Source organism: Nicotiana tabacum, chromosome 3 (genome assembly GCF_000715075.1).
Source record: "Nicotiana tabacum cultivar K326 chromosome 3, ASM71507v2, whole genome shotgun sequence".
Taxonomy (NCBI): domain Eukaryota; kingdom Viridiplantae; phylum Streptophyta; class Magnoliopsida; order Solanales; family Solanaceae; genus Nicotiana; species Nicotiana tabacum.
Window position 1 is genome coordinate 6121883 of NC_134082.1, and position 17761 is coordinate 6139643.

General features: G+C 36.0%; 1 protein-coding gene across 2 annotated transcripts in view; it reads right to left on the minus strand.

Moving 5' to 3' along the window:
• The window catches only part of LOC107773460 (uncharacterized), a 73831-nt gene extending 57490 nt beyond the window's left edge, over positions 1 to 16341 (minus strand). For both annotated transcript variants that reach the window (XM_075249149.1, XM_075249150.1), the window contains exons 1-2: positions 16229 to 16341; positions 15659 to 15765 (exon numbers count right to left, since the gene is read on the minus strand). In XM_075249149.1, the coding sequence (XP_075105250.1) occupies positions 15659 to 15703 (45 nt within the window). In that variant the 5' untranslated portion in view covers positions 15704 to 15765; positions 16229 to 16341. The remainder of the gene's footprint in view (positions 1 to 15658; positions 15766 to 16228) is intronic.
• Positions 16342 to 17761: the final 1420 nt, after the last annotated feature.

Below are 17761 nucleotides of genomic sequence, written 5' to 3' on the forward strand. Positions count from 1 at the left end.
AATCTACATCAAATGTTAATAATACGTCATCATTGGCATCTTCGCTTATGACAAGAATTGTGTCAAACGTGAAATTTGCAGTAGAAATTTTTGACGGGTCGGGACCGTTTGGGATGTGGCAAGGTGAGGTTCTAGATGTCCTTTTTCAACAAGGGTTAGATCTTGCCATTGAAGAAAAAAGACCAAATGTTATTGGAGAAGAAGATTGGAGAATTATCAACTGTGTTGCTTGCGGTACCATTCAATCCTACCTTTCTAGAGAGCAGAAATATCCATACACAAAGAAAACTTCTGCAAGTAAATTATGTAAAGGACTGGAGGATAAATTTTTAAAGAAAAACAGTCAAAATAAATTGTATATGAAGAAGAGACTGTTTCGCTTCCCCTATGTTCCTGGTACCACGATGAATGAACATATCACCAGTTTCAATAAGTTGGTCACAGATTTGCAAAATATGGATGCAACTTTTGATGATGTTGACTTGGCCTTGATGTTGTTGGGGTCACTTCCTGATGAGTACGAGCACCTTCAAACTACTCTACTCCATGGGAATGACGAAATTTCTTTCAGAGAAGTTTGTTCGGCTTTGTATAACTATGAACAAAGAAAGGGAAAAAAATAAAAGGGCGGAAAAGGAGAAACACTGGTTATGAGGGGTCGTCCTCAAAATCAAACGAGGACAAAGAAAGCAAGATCCAAGTCAAGATCTAGACCCTGCAAAGATAAATGTGCCTTTTGTCGAGAAAAGGGGCACTGGAAGAAAGGCTGTCCGAAGTTGAAGAATAAGGCCAAACATAAGAATGAAAAGACCATTATGGATTCAAATGTAACTGATCGTGATAATTAAGAATTCTCATTAGTTACAACAGATCCATCAACATTATCAGACATATGGTTGATGGACTCGGCTTGTAGCTATCATATGTGTCCCAATGGGACTAGGTCGTGGATTTTCAAGAAGGTGAATATGGAGTCGTCCACACAACGGATAACAACCCTCTTGTCTCATATAGCATTGATTCAATATGATGAAGGAACCATGATAGAATGATCAGTACATTAACATATGTTCGATATGTACCGGGTTTGAAGAAAAATATCATCTCTGTGGGAGCCTTAGAATCAAAAGGGTTCAAAATCATTGCAGAAAATAGAGTGATAAGAGTATGCTCCAGTGCACTAGTTGTAATGAAGGCCAATCGGAAGAACAATAACATGTACCGTTATCGCGGTAGTAAAGTTAATGGGATAATAACAGTAACATCCAGTGACGAAAAAGAGGCAGAAGCAACTAGGCTATGGCACATGCGCTTGGGACATGCTGGAGGAAAATCCTTGAAAACTTTATCAGAGCAAGGATTGTTAAAAGGAGTAAAGGCTTGCAACTTGGAGTTTTGTGAGCATTGATACTAAAGGTATTTTGGATTATGTTAGCACTATTTTGTAACCTTTGTTGATGAGTTTTCCCTAAGAGTGTAGATGTATACAATAAAAAGCAAAGATGATGTGTTAAAAAATTTTCTCAAATGGTGAATGATGGTGAAAAATCAAACAGGCAGGAGGATCAAGTATATCGCACAAACAATGGAGGTGAATACAAAAATGATTATTTTAATAAGGTCTGTGAAAATGATGGCATCATCCGACACTTCACTGTCAGACATACACCACAACAAAATGGAGTGGCAGAACGTATGAACCAGACCTTGCTAGAGAAGGTACGGTGTATGTTGTCCAATGCTAGCTTGGGCAAAAATTTTTGGGCTGAGGCAGTTACATATGCATGCCACATAATTAATCGCTTACCATCTGCTGCTATTGATGGCAAGACACCATTTGAAAAATGGTATGGAAAGCCTGTTGTAGTTTATGACTCTTTGTACGTGTTTATCTCAACTACATATTATCATATGATTTTGTCAAAATTGGATCCAAGGGCAAAGAATGCTATTTTCATGGGGATTACTTTTGGAGCTAAAGGATATCGCTTATGGTGTCCTATGACAAAAAAGTAATATTCAGCAAGGATGTTACCTTTGATGAATCTGCTATGGTAAATAAGGTAACAGAAGATACCAAACAAAATGAGGGTGCTTCTAAGTAGGTGGAGTTTGAGGGAAAATTTATTTTTCCTATACAAACAGCAGAAGAGGAAACAAATGAAGATTACCCTTCGGAAGAAGAGCCAGCACAGAGAAAGATTCCAACTCAAGAACCTTGACAACAACTTGAATCAATAGCAACTAGCAGACCAGAAAGGATAATAACAAAACATGTTCGTCTTATAGAGACGGTTGCATGTGCCGCCTCAATTGTATCTGATGATGTTCCTACCACTTATAAAGACGCAGTCCAAAATTTAGAAGAAGATAAGTGGAGGATTTCCATGAATGATAAAATACAGTCCCTTCATCAGAATCATACATGGAGATTGGCCAATCTCACGAAGAGAAAGAAAGCAATTGGGTGCAAATGGGCATTTGCAAAGAAAGAAGGATTTCCTAACCAAGAAGATGTTCACTACAAAGCAAGATTTGTGGCCAAAACATATGCTCAAAAGGAGAGAATTGATTACAATGAAGTGTTTTCTCCAGTTATAAAACATTCCTCTATTAGAATTATGTCGATTTTGGCAGCATAGTTGGATTTGGAACTAGTTCAGATGGATGTAAAAACTGCATTTTTACATGAAAACTTGGAGGAGGAAATCTACATTACTCAGCCAGAAGGATTCAAAGTCGCTGGAAAGGAAAATATGGTGTGCAAACTTGAAAAAATCATTATACGGATTGAAACAATCTTCTAGATAATGGTACAAACGATTTGACAAGTTTATGTTGCGGCAAGGGTACAAGAGAAGCAAATACGATCATTTTGTGTATTTGCGCAAGCATAAAGATGGTTCCTTTGTATATCTTTTGATGATATGTTGATAGCTTCCAAAAATTCGGAAGAAAGTGATAAGTTGAAGATTCAACTAAAGAAGGAGTTCAATATGATGGATCTAGGTGAGGCAAAGAGAATTCTTGGCATTGAGATAATAAGAGATAGATTTTCAAAGAAACTCTGCTTATATCAGAAAGAATATTTAAAAGGAGTACTACAATGTTTTGGCATAAATGAGAAGACTAAGCCAGATAGTACTCCTCTTGCTCCCCATTTTAAGCTAAGTACTACTATGTCGCCAAAAGATGAAGCTAAACAGGAGTATATGTCAAGGGTACCATATACAAATGTTGTTGGTAGATTGATGTATGCAATGGTCTGTATAAGACCTGGCATTTCACAAGTTGTTGGAGTTATTAGCAGATATATGCATAATCCAGGAAAGGAGCATTGGCTAGCTGTGAAATGGATTCTACGGTATATTGATAATACTGTAGATGTTGGGTTAGTTTTTTTAGTAGGAAGGCAATCGGTCTGTAGTTGGATATTGTGACCCAAATTTTGCGGGTGATCTGGATAAACAAAGATCAACTACTGGTTATGTGTTTACTTTTACAAAGGCATCTGTTAGTTGGAAGTCTACTTTGCAGTCAATAGTTGCTTTGCCTACAATAAAGGCGGAGTACATGGCTATTACAAAGGCTATGAAGGAGACAATTTGGCTTCAGGGGTTGCTAAAAGAGCTTGGTATTGGACAAAAAAGTATCACAATTTTTTGTGATAGTCAAAATGTTATTCAATTAGCGAAGAACCAAGTTTATCATACAAGGACGAAGAACATTGATGTTCAGTGTCATTTCATACGAGAAATCATAGAAGAAGGTGGAGTCATGGTGAAGAAAATTCATACTACAAATAATCCTGCTGATATGCTGACAAAAGTGGTGACTGCGGTCAAGTTTCAACATTATTTGGATTTGATCAACATTGTTGAACACTAAAGAATGAAGATGAAGACACAACCAAAATTTGTTACTGAGAGAAAATTGAAGATGTGGAATTTTGCCAAGGTGGAGATTTGTTGAATATGTCTTCATCCCACATCGGTGGGAAACTTGTATTTGGGGGAGAATTGCTCCCAATAAAAGGAGGCCTAATGTTTAGGATATAAATACACCTCTCATTTGCCTTCTTATCCTTTTAAGGCATTTGTATTTTCTCTCTTTAATATTATTTCACTTGTATTTTGGAGTGAAATAAAATATTGGTTGTGTCCGTGGAAGTAGGCGAAATTGGCCGAATCTCGTAAATTCTGGTATTCCTTTTATTGTTGTTTTATTGTCTTATTTATTATTTGGTGGCTGCCATAATTTTTGGTGTAGTAGTTATGACTCATTTATACTATATACATTTAGCTTCCGCAACAGGTTTCAGGTTGCGTGTCCAGGGAAGTAATGCAAACTTAAAAAATCGATTTATGGGTTGAAACAAGCACCAATCTGTTTGTTTGTTTGTTAAGCTATCAACGACTTTAGGAGATTATGGATTAGAACATTTAACAATCATATTCTGATTACTCCCTTTTTACTCAGCAAAGGAGTGAAATGCGAATAAATGACCTTATGTATGTCGACGATTTTATTATTTCTGGCAATAGACTTGAGGTTGTCCGCAATTTTATGATATATCTTAGTGAATGTTTTCACATGAAGTATTTAGGTACATTGAAATATGTTGCGAAAGCCAAATGTATATAGTGAGAATGAATCATAACTACTATATTAAAATTATGGCAGTCACTAAATAATAAATAAGGCAACAAGACAATAATAAAAAGAACACCAGAAAATTTACAAGGTTCGGTATTTTCCCTACTTCCTCAGACATAACCAATAAATTCCACTCCAAAAATACAAGTGAAATAATACTAAAGAGAGAAGATACAAATGTCTTAAGAAGATGAGAAAGCAAATGAGATGTGTGTTTAAATGTTAAACATTAGGCCTCCTTTTATAGGAAAATATTCCCAACCAAATTGCCAAATTCCCTATGTGGGACCTTGACATCTTCAACAAATCACCACGTTGGAAAAATTCCACATCTTCAATTTTTTCTTAATAAGAAATTTTGGTTGTGTCTTCATCTTCAATCTTTAGTGTTCAACAATGTTGATCAAATCCAAACAATGTTGAAACTTGACCACAATCACCACTTTTGTCAGCATATCAGCAGGATTCTCTGTAGTATCAATTTTTTTCACCGTGACTCCACATTCTTCTATGATTTCTCGTACGAAATGATACCGAATATCAATGTGCTTCGTCCTTGCATGATAAACTTGGTTCTTCACTAGTTGAATAGCACTTTGACTATCACAAAAATTGTGATACTTTTTTGTCCAATATCAAGCTCTTTTAGCAAGCCCTGAAGCCAAATTGCTTCTTTACAGCCTTTGTAATAGCCATGTACTCTCTCTATTGTAGGCAAAGCAACTATTGACTGCAAAGTAGACTTCCAACTAACAGGTGCCTTTGTAAAAGTAAACACATAACCAGTAGTTGATCTTCATTTGTCCAGATCACCCGCAAAATTTGGGTCACAATATCCAACTACAGACCGATTGCCTTCCTACTCAAAAACTAACCCAACATCTACAGTATTATTAATATACCGTAGAATTCATTTCACAGCTAGCCAATGCTCCTTTCCTGGATTATGCATATATCTGCTAATAACTCCAACAACTTGTGAAATGTCAGGTCTTGTACAGACCATTGCATACATCAGGCTACCAACAACATTTGTGTATGAGATCCTTGACATATACTCTTGTTCAGCTTCATCTTTTGGCGACATAGTAGTACTTAGCTTAAATTGGGGAGCAAGTGGAGTACTAACTGTCTTAGTCTTCTCATTTATGCCAAAACATTGTAGTAATCTTTTTAAATATTCTTTCTGATATAAGCAGAGTTTCTTTGAAAATCTATCTCTTATTATCTCAATGCTAAGAATTCTCTTTGCCTTACCTAGGTCCATCATATTGAACTCCTTCTTTAGTTGAATCTTCCACTTATCAATTTCTTTCGAATTCTTGGAACTATCAACATATCATCAGAAGATATAACAAGGAACCATCTTTAAGCTTGAGCAAAAACACAAAATGATCTTTGCTTCTCTTGTACCCTTGCCGCAACATAAACTTGTCAAATCACTTGTACCATTGTCTAGAAGATTGTTTCAATCCATACAATGATTTTTCAAATTTGCATACCATATTTTCTTTTCCTACAACTTTGAATCCTTCTTTCTGAGTCATATAAATTTCCTCCTCTAAGTTTCCATGTAAAAATGCAGTTTTTACATCCATCTAAACTAGTTCCAAATCCAACTATGCTGCCAAAATCGACATAATTCTAATGGAGTAAGTTTTACAACTAGAGAAAACACTTTATTATAATCAATTTCCTGCTTTGAGCATATCCTTTGGACACCAATCTTGCTTTGTAGTGAACATCTACTTGGTTAGGAAATCTTTCCTTCTTTGCATAAACCCATTTGCACCTAATTGCTTTCTTGTCCTTCGAGAGATTGGCCGATTCCATATATATGATTCTGATGAAGGGACTTCATTTCATCATTCATGACAATCCTCTACTTATCTTCTTCTGAACTCTGAACTGCTTTATTATAAGTGGTAGGATACCAAATGCCTTCACTATTATGGATCGCTATACCAAATGTAACCCTTGTCTATTTCCCTTTGACATAATGCTCGCAAAACTCCAAGTTACAAGTTTTTTACTCATTTTAACAATCCTAGATTTAATAGAGTTTTCAAGTATTTTCCTCCAGCATGTCCCAAACACATCTGCCTCTTTGTCGACACTGGATGTCACTATTGATGTCCCAATAACTATACTACCATGATAGTGGTACGTGTTATTGTTCTTCTTATTGGCCTTCATTACCACTAGTGCACTAGAGCATATTCTCATCACTCCATTTTCTGCAATTATTTTTAACTCTTTTGATCCTAGGGATCCCACAAAGATGGGATTCTTCTTCAAACCCGGTACATATCGAACATCTATTAATGGTCTAATCATTACATTATAGTTCCTTAATCATATTGAACCAATGCCATATGAGGTAAGAGGGATGTTATCCTCTGTGTGGATGACTATATATTCTCCTTCTTGAAAATTCACGAACCAGTCCTTGTTGGGACACATATTATAGCTACATGCCGAGTCCATCAACCATATGTCTAATGATGTTGATGACTCTGTTATAACTAATTAGAAGTCTGAATCATCTCAATCAGCTACATTTGAATCCATAATAGCCTTTCCATTGTTATGTTTGGTCTAATTCTTCAATTTCGGACATTCTTTCTTCTAGTGCCCATTTTCTCGACAAAAGGCACATTCATCTTTGATGGGTCTAGATCTTGACTTGGATCTTCCCTTATTTGTCCTCGTTTGATTTTGAGGACAACCCCTCACATCCAATGCTTCTCCTTCTCCGCCCTTCTGTTTTTCTCCATTTCTTTGTTCATACCTGTACAAAGCCGAACAAACTTCTCTAAGAGAAACTTTATCATTTTCATGGAGTAGAGTAGTTTCAAGGTGCCCGTACTCATCAGGAAGTGTCCCCAACAACATCAAGGCCAAGTCAGCATCATTAGGTTGCATCCATATTTTGCAAATCTGTGACCAACTTATTAAAACTGATGATATGTTCATTCATTGTGGTACCATAAACATAGGTGAAACAAAACAATATCTTCTTTATGTACATTTTATTTTGACTATTTTTCTTCAAATATTTATCCTCCTCTTCTTTCCATAATTTACTTGCAGAAGTTTCCTTTGTGTATGGATATTTCTGCTTTCTAGCAAGGTAGGATCGAATGGTATCGCAAGCAACACGGTTGATAATTTTCCGTTCTTCTCCAACAACATCTGATATCTTTTCTTCAATGGCAAGATCTAGCCCTTGTTGAAAAAGAAACATCTAGAACCTCGCCATTCCACATCCCAAAATATCCTAACCCATCAAAAATTTCTACCACAAATTTAGCATTTGACACAATTCCTGTCATAAGCAAAGATGCCAACGATGACATATTATTGACACTTGATATAGATTTTTATTGTTATTGTCTCCCATTGTTGAGACAAATATTATTTAATAGCTGACAACACAAATCAAGATTATTTCCTTTCTGGTGTGGAAGATTAGACTACGCTACACCCATAGAGCATACTCAGACAATACCTTAGCTCAGTTATCAAAGTAAATCTTTTCTGGCGTGGAAGATCAGACTATGCTGCAACCACAGAGCATACTTAGACAGTACCTTGGCTCTGATACCAATTGTTGTGCAAGCCAAACATATATAGTGTGAATAAGTACAACTACTATGCCAACATTATTGTAGCCACTAAATAATAAACAAGACAATAAGACAACAATTAAAAAAAATACCAAAATTTACGAGGTTCGGCCAATTTTGCCTGCTTCCTCACACACAACTAACATTTTATTCCACTCTGAAAATATAAGTGAAATGCCTTAAGAAGATGAGAAGACAAATAAAAGGCGTATTTAAATCCTAAACATAGGCCTCCTTTTATAGGAAAAAAATCTCAACCAAATTGCCAAATTCCTGATGTGGGACTTTGACATCTTCAACAAAATATTTTTTGGGTTTTCCAGAAACTACTATGGAATTTTCTTGAGCTAACATAAATATGCCTTGGAAATTACTTCAGATGTTTGAACCAATGCCTTGAGCTAACATAAATATGCCTTAATAAAGAATCCTCCAACGACACATCTATCTTTGTTTCACACAGGTAGATTTGTCCTATCGCCATTACGTTTAAACCCACTTCATGCAACGACCGAAAGAAAAGCATTGGCAAGCAGCATCGCGGGTTGTACTCCATTTGAAGGGGAATCAAGGACAAGGCATTTCCTTTAGTAAATGTGATTTGCGTGTCTATGGATGGTGCGACTCTGGTTGGACATGTTGTCCTTTAACTCATTGCTTACTGACAGATTGGTTTGTCTCTTTAGATGACTCACGTATATTTTGGAAGTTTAAAAAGCAACAAAACATGTCTCGATCATCAGTAGAATTCAAATATCATTCTATGGCGATGACGATTTGTGAGCTGAAATGGCTAATGGAATTTCGTCTATTCAAGGAGTGACTTGCAATTTTCCTATTCGTCTTCTTTGTGACAGTCAAGCAGCATTGCACACATCCAAGAATTCAGCCTTTCATGAAAGAACCAAACATATTGAAGTGCATAGTAAAGGAATGCATTCGTATTAGCTTTGTGTCTTCACATGAGCAGTTGGTGGATTCTTTAAGAAGGCATTGGGAAAATCTTACTTCATTCGTTTCAATTTACGTGAATCTGTTTGACTGAGCACAAAGTTTAAGAAAAAAATGAAGACTTTTGGAATTTGTGGCCCTAAACAAGTTCAAATGGGGCCCAAAGTATTTGTGTGGTTATAAAAGTTTCTCATTAAGGGTAGAGTTGTAACTTTAAGCTAAATTGTTACCAAATTTAGAAAGGGTTCATTCTTTTTGGAACAGACCAAAAAGGAAATAGGTTCAAATAAACTGGAACAGAGGCAGTAATATGTTTCTCTCTTATTCAAGTTGGGCATTTGTAATCCACATGTGCCAACTTGAGGGAGAGTATTAGGTGTTGAAGTTTGGCAAAATGCCAAAGTCCCACATTGGTTGGGAGTTAAGTTTGGAAGGGATTTTTCCCCTATAAAAGAAGGCCTAATGTTTAGGATTGAAACACACCTCTCATTTGCCTTCTCATCTGTTTAAGGCATTTGTATCTTCTCTCTTTAGTATTATTTCACTTGTATTTTTGGAGTGAAATAAAATATTGGTTGTGTCCGAGGAGTAGGCAAAATTAGCCGAACCTCGTAAATTCTGGTGTTCCCTTTATTGTTGCTTTATTGTCTTATTTATTATTTGGTGGCTGTCATAATTTTGGTATAGTAGTTGTGACTTATTCACACTATATACATTTGGCTTCCGCAACAATTGGTATCAGAGCCAAGGTACTGTCTAAGTATGCTCTGTGGTTGCAGCATAGTCTGATCTTCCACATCAGAAAAGATTTATCTTGGTAACTGAGTCAAGGTTCTGTCTGAGTATGCTCTGTAGTTGCAGCTTAGTCTGATCTTCTACATCAGAAAGGAAATAATCTTGATTTGTGTCGTCGGCTATTAAATAATATTTGTGTCAAATATGGGAGACAATAAACAAGAAGAATCTACATCAAGTGTCAACAATACGTCATCATTGGCATCTTCGCTTATGACAAGAATTGTGTCAAATGCGAAATTTGCGGTAGAAATTTTTGACGGGTCCGGACATTTTGGGATGTGGCAAGGCGAGGTTCTAGATGTCCTTTTTCAACAAGGGCTAGATCTGGCCATTGAAGAAAAGAAACCAGATGTTATTGGAGAAGAAGATTGGAGAATTATCAACTGTGTTGCTTGCGGTACCATTCGATCCTACCTTGCTAGAGAGCAGAAATATCCATACACAAAGGAAACTTCTGCAAGTAAATTATGGAAAGCACTGGAGGATAAATTTTTGAAGAAAAACAGTCAAAATAAATTGTACATGAAGAAGAGACTGTTTCACTTCACCTATGTTCCTGGTACCACGATGAATGAACATATCACCAGTTTCAATAAGTTGGTCACAGATTTGCAAAATATGGATACAACTTATGATGATGGTGACTTGGCCTTAATGTTGTTGGCGTCACTTCCTGATGAGTACGAGCACCTTGAAACTACTCTACTCCATGGAAATGACGAAATTTCTCTCAGAGAAGTTTGTTCAGCTTTGTACAGCTATGAACAAAGAAAGCGAGAAAAACAGAAGGGCGGAGAAGGAGAAGCACTGTTTGTGAGGGGTCGTCCTCAAAATCAAACGAGGACAAAGAAGGGAAGATCCAAGTCAAGATCCAGACCCAGCAAAGATGAATGTGCCTTTTGTCGAGAAAAAGGGCACTGGAAGAAAGACTGTCCGAAGTTGAAGAATAAGGCCAAACATAACAATGGAAAGGCTATTATGGATTCAAATGTAGCTGATTGTGATGATTCAGACTTCTCATTAGTTACAACAGAGTCATCAACATCATCAGACATATGGTTGATGGACTCGGCTTGTAGCTATCATATGTGTCCCAACAGGGACTGGTTCGTGGAATTTCAAGAAGGAGAATATGGAGTCATCCACACAGCGGATAACAGCCCTCTTACCTCATATGGCATTGGTTCAATACGATTAAGGAACCATGATGGAATGATCAGAACATTGATAGATGTTCGATATGTACCGGATTTGAAGAAAAATCTCATCTCTGTGGGAGCCCTAGAATCAAAAGGGTTCAAAATCATTGCAGAAAATGGAGTGATGAGAGTATGCTCCGGTGCACTAGTGGTAATGAAGGCTAATCGGAAGAATAATAATATGTACCGCTATCGTGGCAGTACAGTTATTGGGACAGCGACAGTAACATCCAGTGACGACAAAGAGACAGAAGCAACCAAGCTATGGCACATGCGCTTGGGACATGCTGGAGGAAAATCCTTGAAAACTCTATCAGATCAAGGATTGTTAAAAGGAGTAAAGGCTTGCAACTTGGAGTTTTGTGAGCATTGTGTTAAAGGGAAACAGACAAGGGTTAAATTTGGTACAGCGATCCATAATACTAAAGGCATTTTGGATTATGTACACTCTGATGTTTGGGGTCCTTCCAAAACACCTTCATTGGGTGGGAAGCACTATTTTGTAACCTTTGTTGATGATTTTTCCCGAAGAGTATGGGTGTATACAATGAAGAGCAAAGATGAAGTGTTGGGAATTTTTCTCAAATGGAAGATGATGGTGGAGAATCAGACAGGCAGGAGAATCAAGTGTATTCGCACAGACAATGGAGGTGAATACAAAAATGATCATTTCAATAAGGTCTGTGAAAATGATGGCATCATCCGACACTTCACTGTTAGACATACACCACAACAGAATGGAGTGGCAGAACGTATGAACCGGACCTTGCTGGAGAAGGTACGGTGTATGTTGTCCAATGCTGGCTTGGGCAAAGAATTTTGGGCTGAGGCAATTACATATGCATGCCACCTCATTAATCGTCTACCATCTGCTGCTATTGATGGCAAAACACCATTTGAAAAATGGTACAGAAAACCTGCTGTAGATTATAACTCTTTGCACGTGTTTGGCTCAACTGCATATTATCATGTGACGGAGTCAAAATTGGATCCAAGGGCAAAGAAGGCTATTTTTATGGGAATTACTTCTGGAGTCAAAGGATATCGCTTATGGTGTCCTATGACAAAGAAAGTAATGTTCAGCAGAGATGTTACCTTTGATGAATTTGCTATGGTAAATAAGGTAACAGAAGATACCAAACAAAATGAAGGTGCTTCTAAGCAGGTGGAGTTTGAGGAAAAATTTATTTTTCCTACACAAGAAGCAGAGGAGGAAACAAATGAAGATTACCCTCTGGAAGGAGAGCCAGTAGAGGAGATTCCAACTCAGGAATCTCAACAACAACTTGAATCAATAGCAACCAGCAGGCCAAAAAGAACAATAACGAAACCTGTTCGTCTCATAGAGACGGTTGCTTGTGCAACCTCAATTGTAGCTGATGATGTTCCTACTACTTATAAAGACGCTGTCCAAAGTTCAGAAGAAGATAAGTGGAGGATTGCCATGAATGATGAAATACAGTCCCTTCATCAGAATCATACATGGAGATTGGCCAATCTCCCGAAGGGAAAGAAAGCAATTGGGTGCAAATGGGTATTTGCAAAGAAAGAAGGATTTCCTAACCAATTAGATGTTCGCTACAAAGCAAGATTGGTGGCCAAAGGATATGCTCAAAAGGAGGGAATTGATTACAATGAAGTGTTTTCTCCAGTTGTAAAACATTCCTCCATTAGAATTATGTTGTCTTTGGTAGCACAATTGGATTTGGAACTAGTTCAGATGGATGTAAAAACTGCGTTTTTACATGGAAACTTGGAGGAGGAAATCTACATGACTCAGCCAGAAGGATTCAAAGTTGCTGGAAAAGAAAATATGGTGTGCAAACTTGAAAAATCGTTGTACGGATTGAAACAATCTTCTAGACAATGGTACAAGCGATTTGACGAGTTTATGTTGCGGCAAGGGTACAAGAGAAGCAAATACGATCATTGTGTGTATTTGCACAAGCTTAAAGATGGTTCCTTTGTATATCTTCTCCTATATGTTGATGATATGTTGATAGCTTCCAAGAATTTGGAAGAAATTGATAAGTTGAAGATTCAACTGAAGAAGGAGTTCGAGATGAAGGATTTGGGTGAGGCAAAGAAAATTCTTGGCATGGAGATAATTAGAGATAGACGTTCAAAGAAACTCTGTTTATCTCAAAAGGAATATTTGAAGAGAGTACTTCAACGTTTTGGCATAGATGACAAGACTAAGCCAGTTAGTACTCCACTTGCTTCCCATTTTAAGCTAAGTACTACTATGTCGCCAATGGATGAAGCTGAACGAGAGTATATGTCAAAGGTACCATACGCAAATGTTGTTGGTAGCTTGATGTATGCAATGGTTTGCACAAGGCCTGACATTTCACAAGCTGTTGGAGTTATTAGCAGATATATGCACAATCCAGGGAAGGAGCATTGGCAAGCTGTGAAGTGGATTCTACGGTATATTCATAATACTGTAGATGTCGGGTTAGTTTTTGAGCAGGAAGACAATCAGTCTGTAGTTGGATATTGTGACTCAGATTTTGCGGGTGATATGGACAAACGAAGATCAACTACTGGTTATGTGTTTACTTTTGCAAAGGCACCAGTTAGTTGGAAGTCTACTTTGAAGTCAACAGTTGCTTTGTCTACAACAGAGGCAGAGTACATGACTATTACAGATGCTGTGAAAGAGGCAATTTGGCTTCAAGGATTGCTAAAGGAGCTTGGTGTTAAACAAAAAGGTATCACAATTTTTTGTGATAGTCAAAGTGCTATTCAATTAGTGAAGAACCAAGTTTATCATGCAAGGACGAAGCACATTGATGTTCGGTATCATTTCGTACGAGAAATCATAGAAGAAGGTGGAGTCACGGTGAAGAAAATTCATACTACAGAGAATCCTGCTGATATGCTGACAAAGGTGGTGACTGCGGTCAAGTTTCAACATTGTTTGGATTTGATCAACATTGTTGAACACTGAAGATTGAAGAAGAAGACACAACCAAAATTTTTTATTGAGAGAGAATTGAAAATGTGGAATTTTGCCAAGGTGGAGATTTGTTGAAGTTTGGCAAAATGCCAAAGTCCCACATTGGTTGGGAGTTAAGTTTGGAAGGGATTTTTCCCCTATAAAAGAAGGCCTAATGTTTAGGATTGAAACACACCTCTCATTTGCCTTCTCATCTGTTTAAGGCATTTGTATCTTCTCTCTTTAGTATTATTTCACTTGTATTTTTGGAGTGAAATAAAATATTGGTTGTGTCCGAGGAGTAGGCAAAATTAGCCGAACCTCGTAAATTCTGGTGTTCCCTTTATTGTTGCTTTATTGTCTTATTTATTATTTGGTGGCTGTCATAATTTTGGTATAGTAGTTGTGACTTATTCACACTATATACATTTGGCTTCCGCAACATTAGGCGTGTATATATTGTATACATTTTATGAAGCATCAGTCGTCCACAATGTAACTAGAGGTGAAGCACGGTGGTCCATAGTGTACCACCTAGTTGTTCTACATATATGTTTACAACAACAACAAAAACAACCCAGTATAATTCTACTAGTGGGGTCTGAGGAGGGTATAGTGTACGCAGATATTGCCCCTACCCCGAGGGAGTATTTTTCTTAAATATTCTTTTATCAAAGTTTCGCTAAATCTAACGAATTTCTTAAATATTTAGACAGAGACCAAATATGCTCAATTTTGGCAAACATAAAGCAGCAAATCTATTCAGGAATATAAGCTTATAAAAACTTGACAACTTTTCACCTTATGAATTAGCTTTTGCTATCAAAGTCAGTGGAGTTCGTTATGAAGTAGTTCACAACCTTTACTGAATAAATTTTTTGATCAAAGTAGAAAGAATACTATTAAGACTTACAAAATAAAAAGTCACAATTCAAAATAACTATGTAGCAGTTTTTATACACTTTCTTGTCTTATTTGCCGTCTTTTTTATCACTATGTAGCAGTTTTTATTGTCTTAGTTAATTATTAGTTTGTCATGTATTTTAATCATTGGTTGTAATTCTCTTTGAGAATTAATTATTGTGTACCAAGCCACTTAATAATTTGGGTACATCGTATATAAGTGCATGTCAATTTTGTTACGCTATTTATAGTTCATCTTCATCCTTCCACGCATATTTAGTCTAACATGAGTAAATTAAAGCAGTACTATGAATCTCTCTACGAGAATACTAATAATGGAAGTTATACTATAAGCAATATGCTGCTTTAAATTTGACGAAAGCATGTCATTTAATTTGCAGCATATATATGTTGGATGCATCTACTGCATTTCTCTTGGATCTTTTATAAATACTATTTTCTAGAGTATTATTTTTTTTAAACGATGTAAATATACTATTAAAACATATGTGTGACGTGTAACATGAAATTTGAACACAAAAATAATTATATATCGTCTATAACTATATTGTATGACATACCGATAAGTTGTTTGCTTCCCCTTTGTCTCTTTCTCCTCTTTCCATGATTGTAATTTTCACTGGTTAATGCCAAAGTAATCACTTTTTTTCTTTCAAGTTCAAAAGACCTAATGTATAAAAAGTACACAAGACTTTAACAGGAGAAATAAATATAAGAAAGAAGCATAAAAAGTCATAGCAGGAAACAATTTTGCAGATTTATAAAAAGTCATTTTCAAGATATTGATCCAACAAAGTTGATTTACCAAAGAAAAAGGGAGTTCATATGATAAAGAAGAAAATACAAGACCTGAATATTCAAGAAAACAAACCTATCACCGCATTATTCCTCCCAAATCCTTCTCATTTACCATTACTAGCTACTTTTAAGTTACCAATGTTAGGGACGAATGTAGATCATAACTTATGGGTTAATTCATATCCAATAGTTTTGTATATGCAATAAAAGATCTATACTAAAAAATTACAAATAATATATTTCGAACCCAGTAAATTAAATGGAATATGGCAGATTCCGTAATTCGAATCCTCTTGTTCAAATCCTGTGTACATTTAATTTATGCCTCTTACCTTTTGGCCGCTTAAAGTTCAGCAAACCAAGATTAAGCTGCTATTAGAACCTCTTGTTTGAGAAATAAACTATGGGATTCATAAAGATTTGCGAGAAAAGTTGAAGTAATAATGGCCAGCGACAGAAGGAAGAATCAAATAGCTAGAGATTGACAATTCCTACATTATTTAAAATACAAGTCATTGACTACTGAACTACTTTTTTAATACCATTATCATCCTACTCTTCTTAACCAATTGTGATAGTTATCTGCACGTCTCTCGGTTCTTGATATCAAAGAAGACTATTCAAAGAAGTAATTCGGAAAAAATTTCAGATGCTTATTCCAACAAGGAAGCAAAGTCAATGAATGTGAGTTCTGAAAGCATATATGTATATATATATATATATATATATATGCAACAAGCAACATATATATTTTGATTCCTATCTCATGCGATTTATATAAAATAATGTTTTTGTGGGGGGGGTAGGGGCGTATCCAGTGTTGACGATACGAGTTCATCTGAATCAATAACTTTTGCCCATACCTTGTGTTTTTACCTAAAACGTTATTAAATATGTATAAATAATAAGATTTAAACCCAATAAATAATAAGTACACGCTCTCGCATTCTGTTGGTAGTAGGTTTCTTTGACTAACTGTCGTTTTCTATCATTTTGATCATCTTATTATCGCGTTGTTTTTATGTTGCTTTTACATGACTTTTTGTTGTTGTCCCTCCTCTTTTATCTTTTAATTAATGTGGTGCTTATGTTTTCTTGAGCTGAGAGTCTACTGAAAACAGTCTCTCTACCTTCACAAAGGTAGCGGTAAGCAGTGGTGTACGCAAGATTTTTCGTAAGCGGTGTCACATTTAAAAAAATAAGAAATGACATTTTCGACACTGCTTCAACCTTGGTGCATCCGCCCGGGTGTAAACCTTATACTTAAAATACATCTCCTCTCCTTGATTAATGCATTCATCCTGAATCAAGTAACAATAGAAGCAAAAGTCACATAATTGGGTTAAACTATACTCCATCCTATTATACTTAACAAACTTTTGAAGATCAAAGCGACAAATTTATCATAAATTTCTTTAAGAAAAATTGTGATTTCGAGGTTGGAAAAGGCATTTTTGAAGATATGCTCTTCTTATTTTATCAGGGTTATTTGAATAATATTTTGAGGTGCCAATAATTTTTTTCAGGGTCAACCTTTAAGGAATTTAAATTAACTCATTCAATTTGTCGATGTTGCTCCTATTGACCTTTTCTTCCAAATTAGATGAATTTTGAGATTCTGAACTTGATTTGAAAGTTTGGAAGATGCTTTAGAATAATCTATTGAATTTAAGCTGAATTATAAATTAAAATATATATTTGAGAACCTCCGAATATTTTTATAGAGTACACTCATAAAGTAAAACTATTTTAAGAAATTCTAAAAAAAAAAGAGTAAGAATGAAACAATGAAAAAGTAACAAGAGATACATTCTCTTGCCTTTTTTTTCCCAGTCTAAATCCTCCACAAAGAATTGAAGAATAAA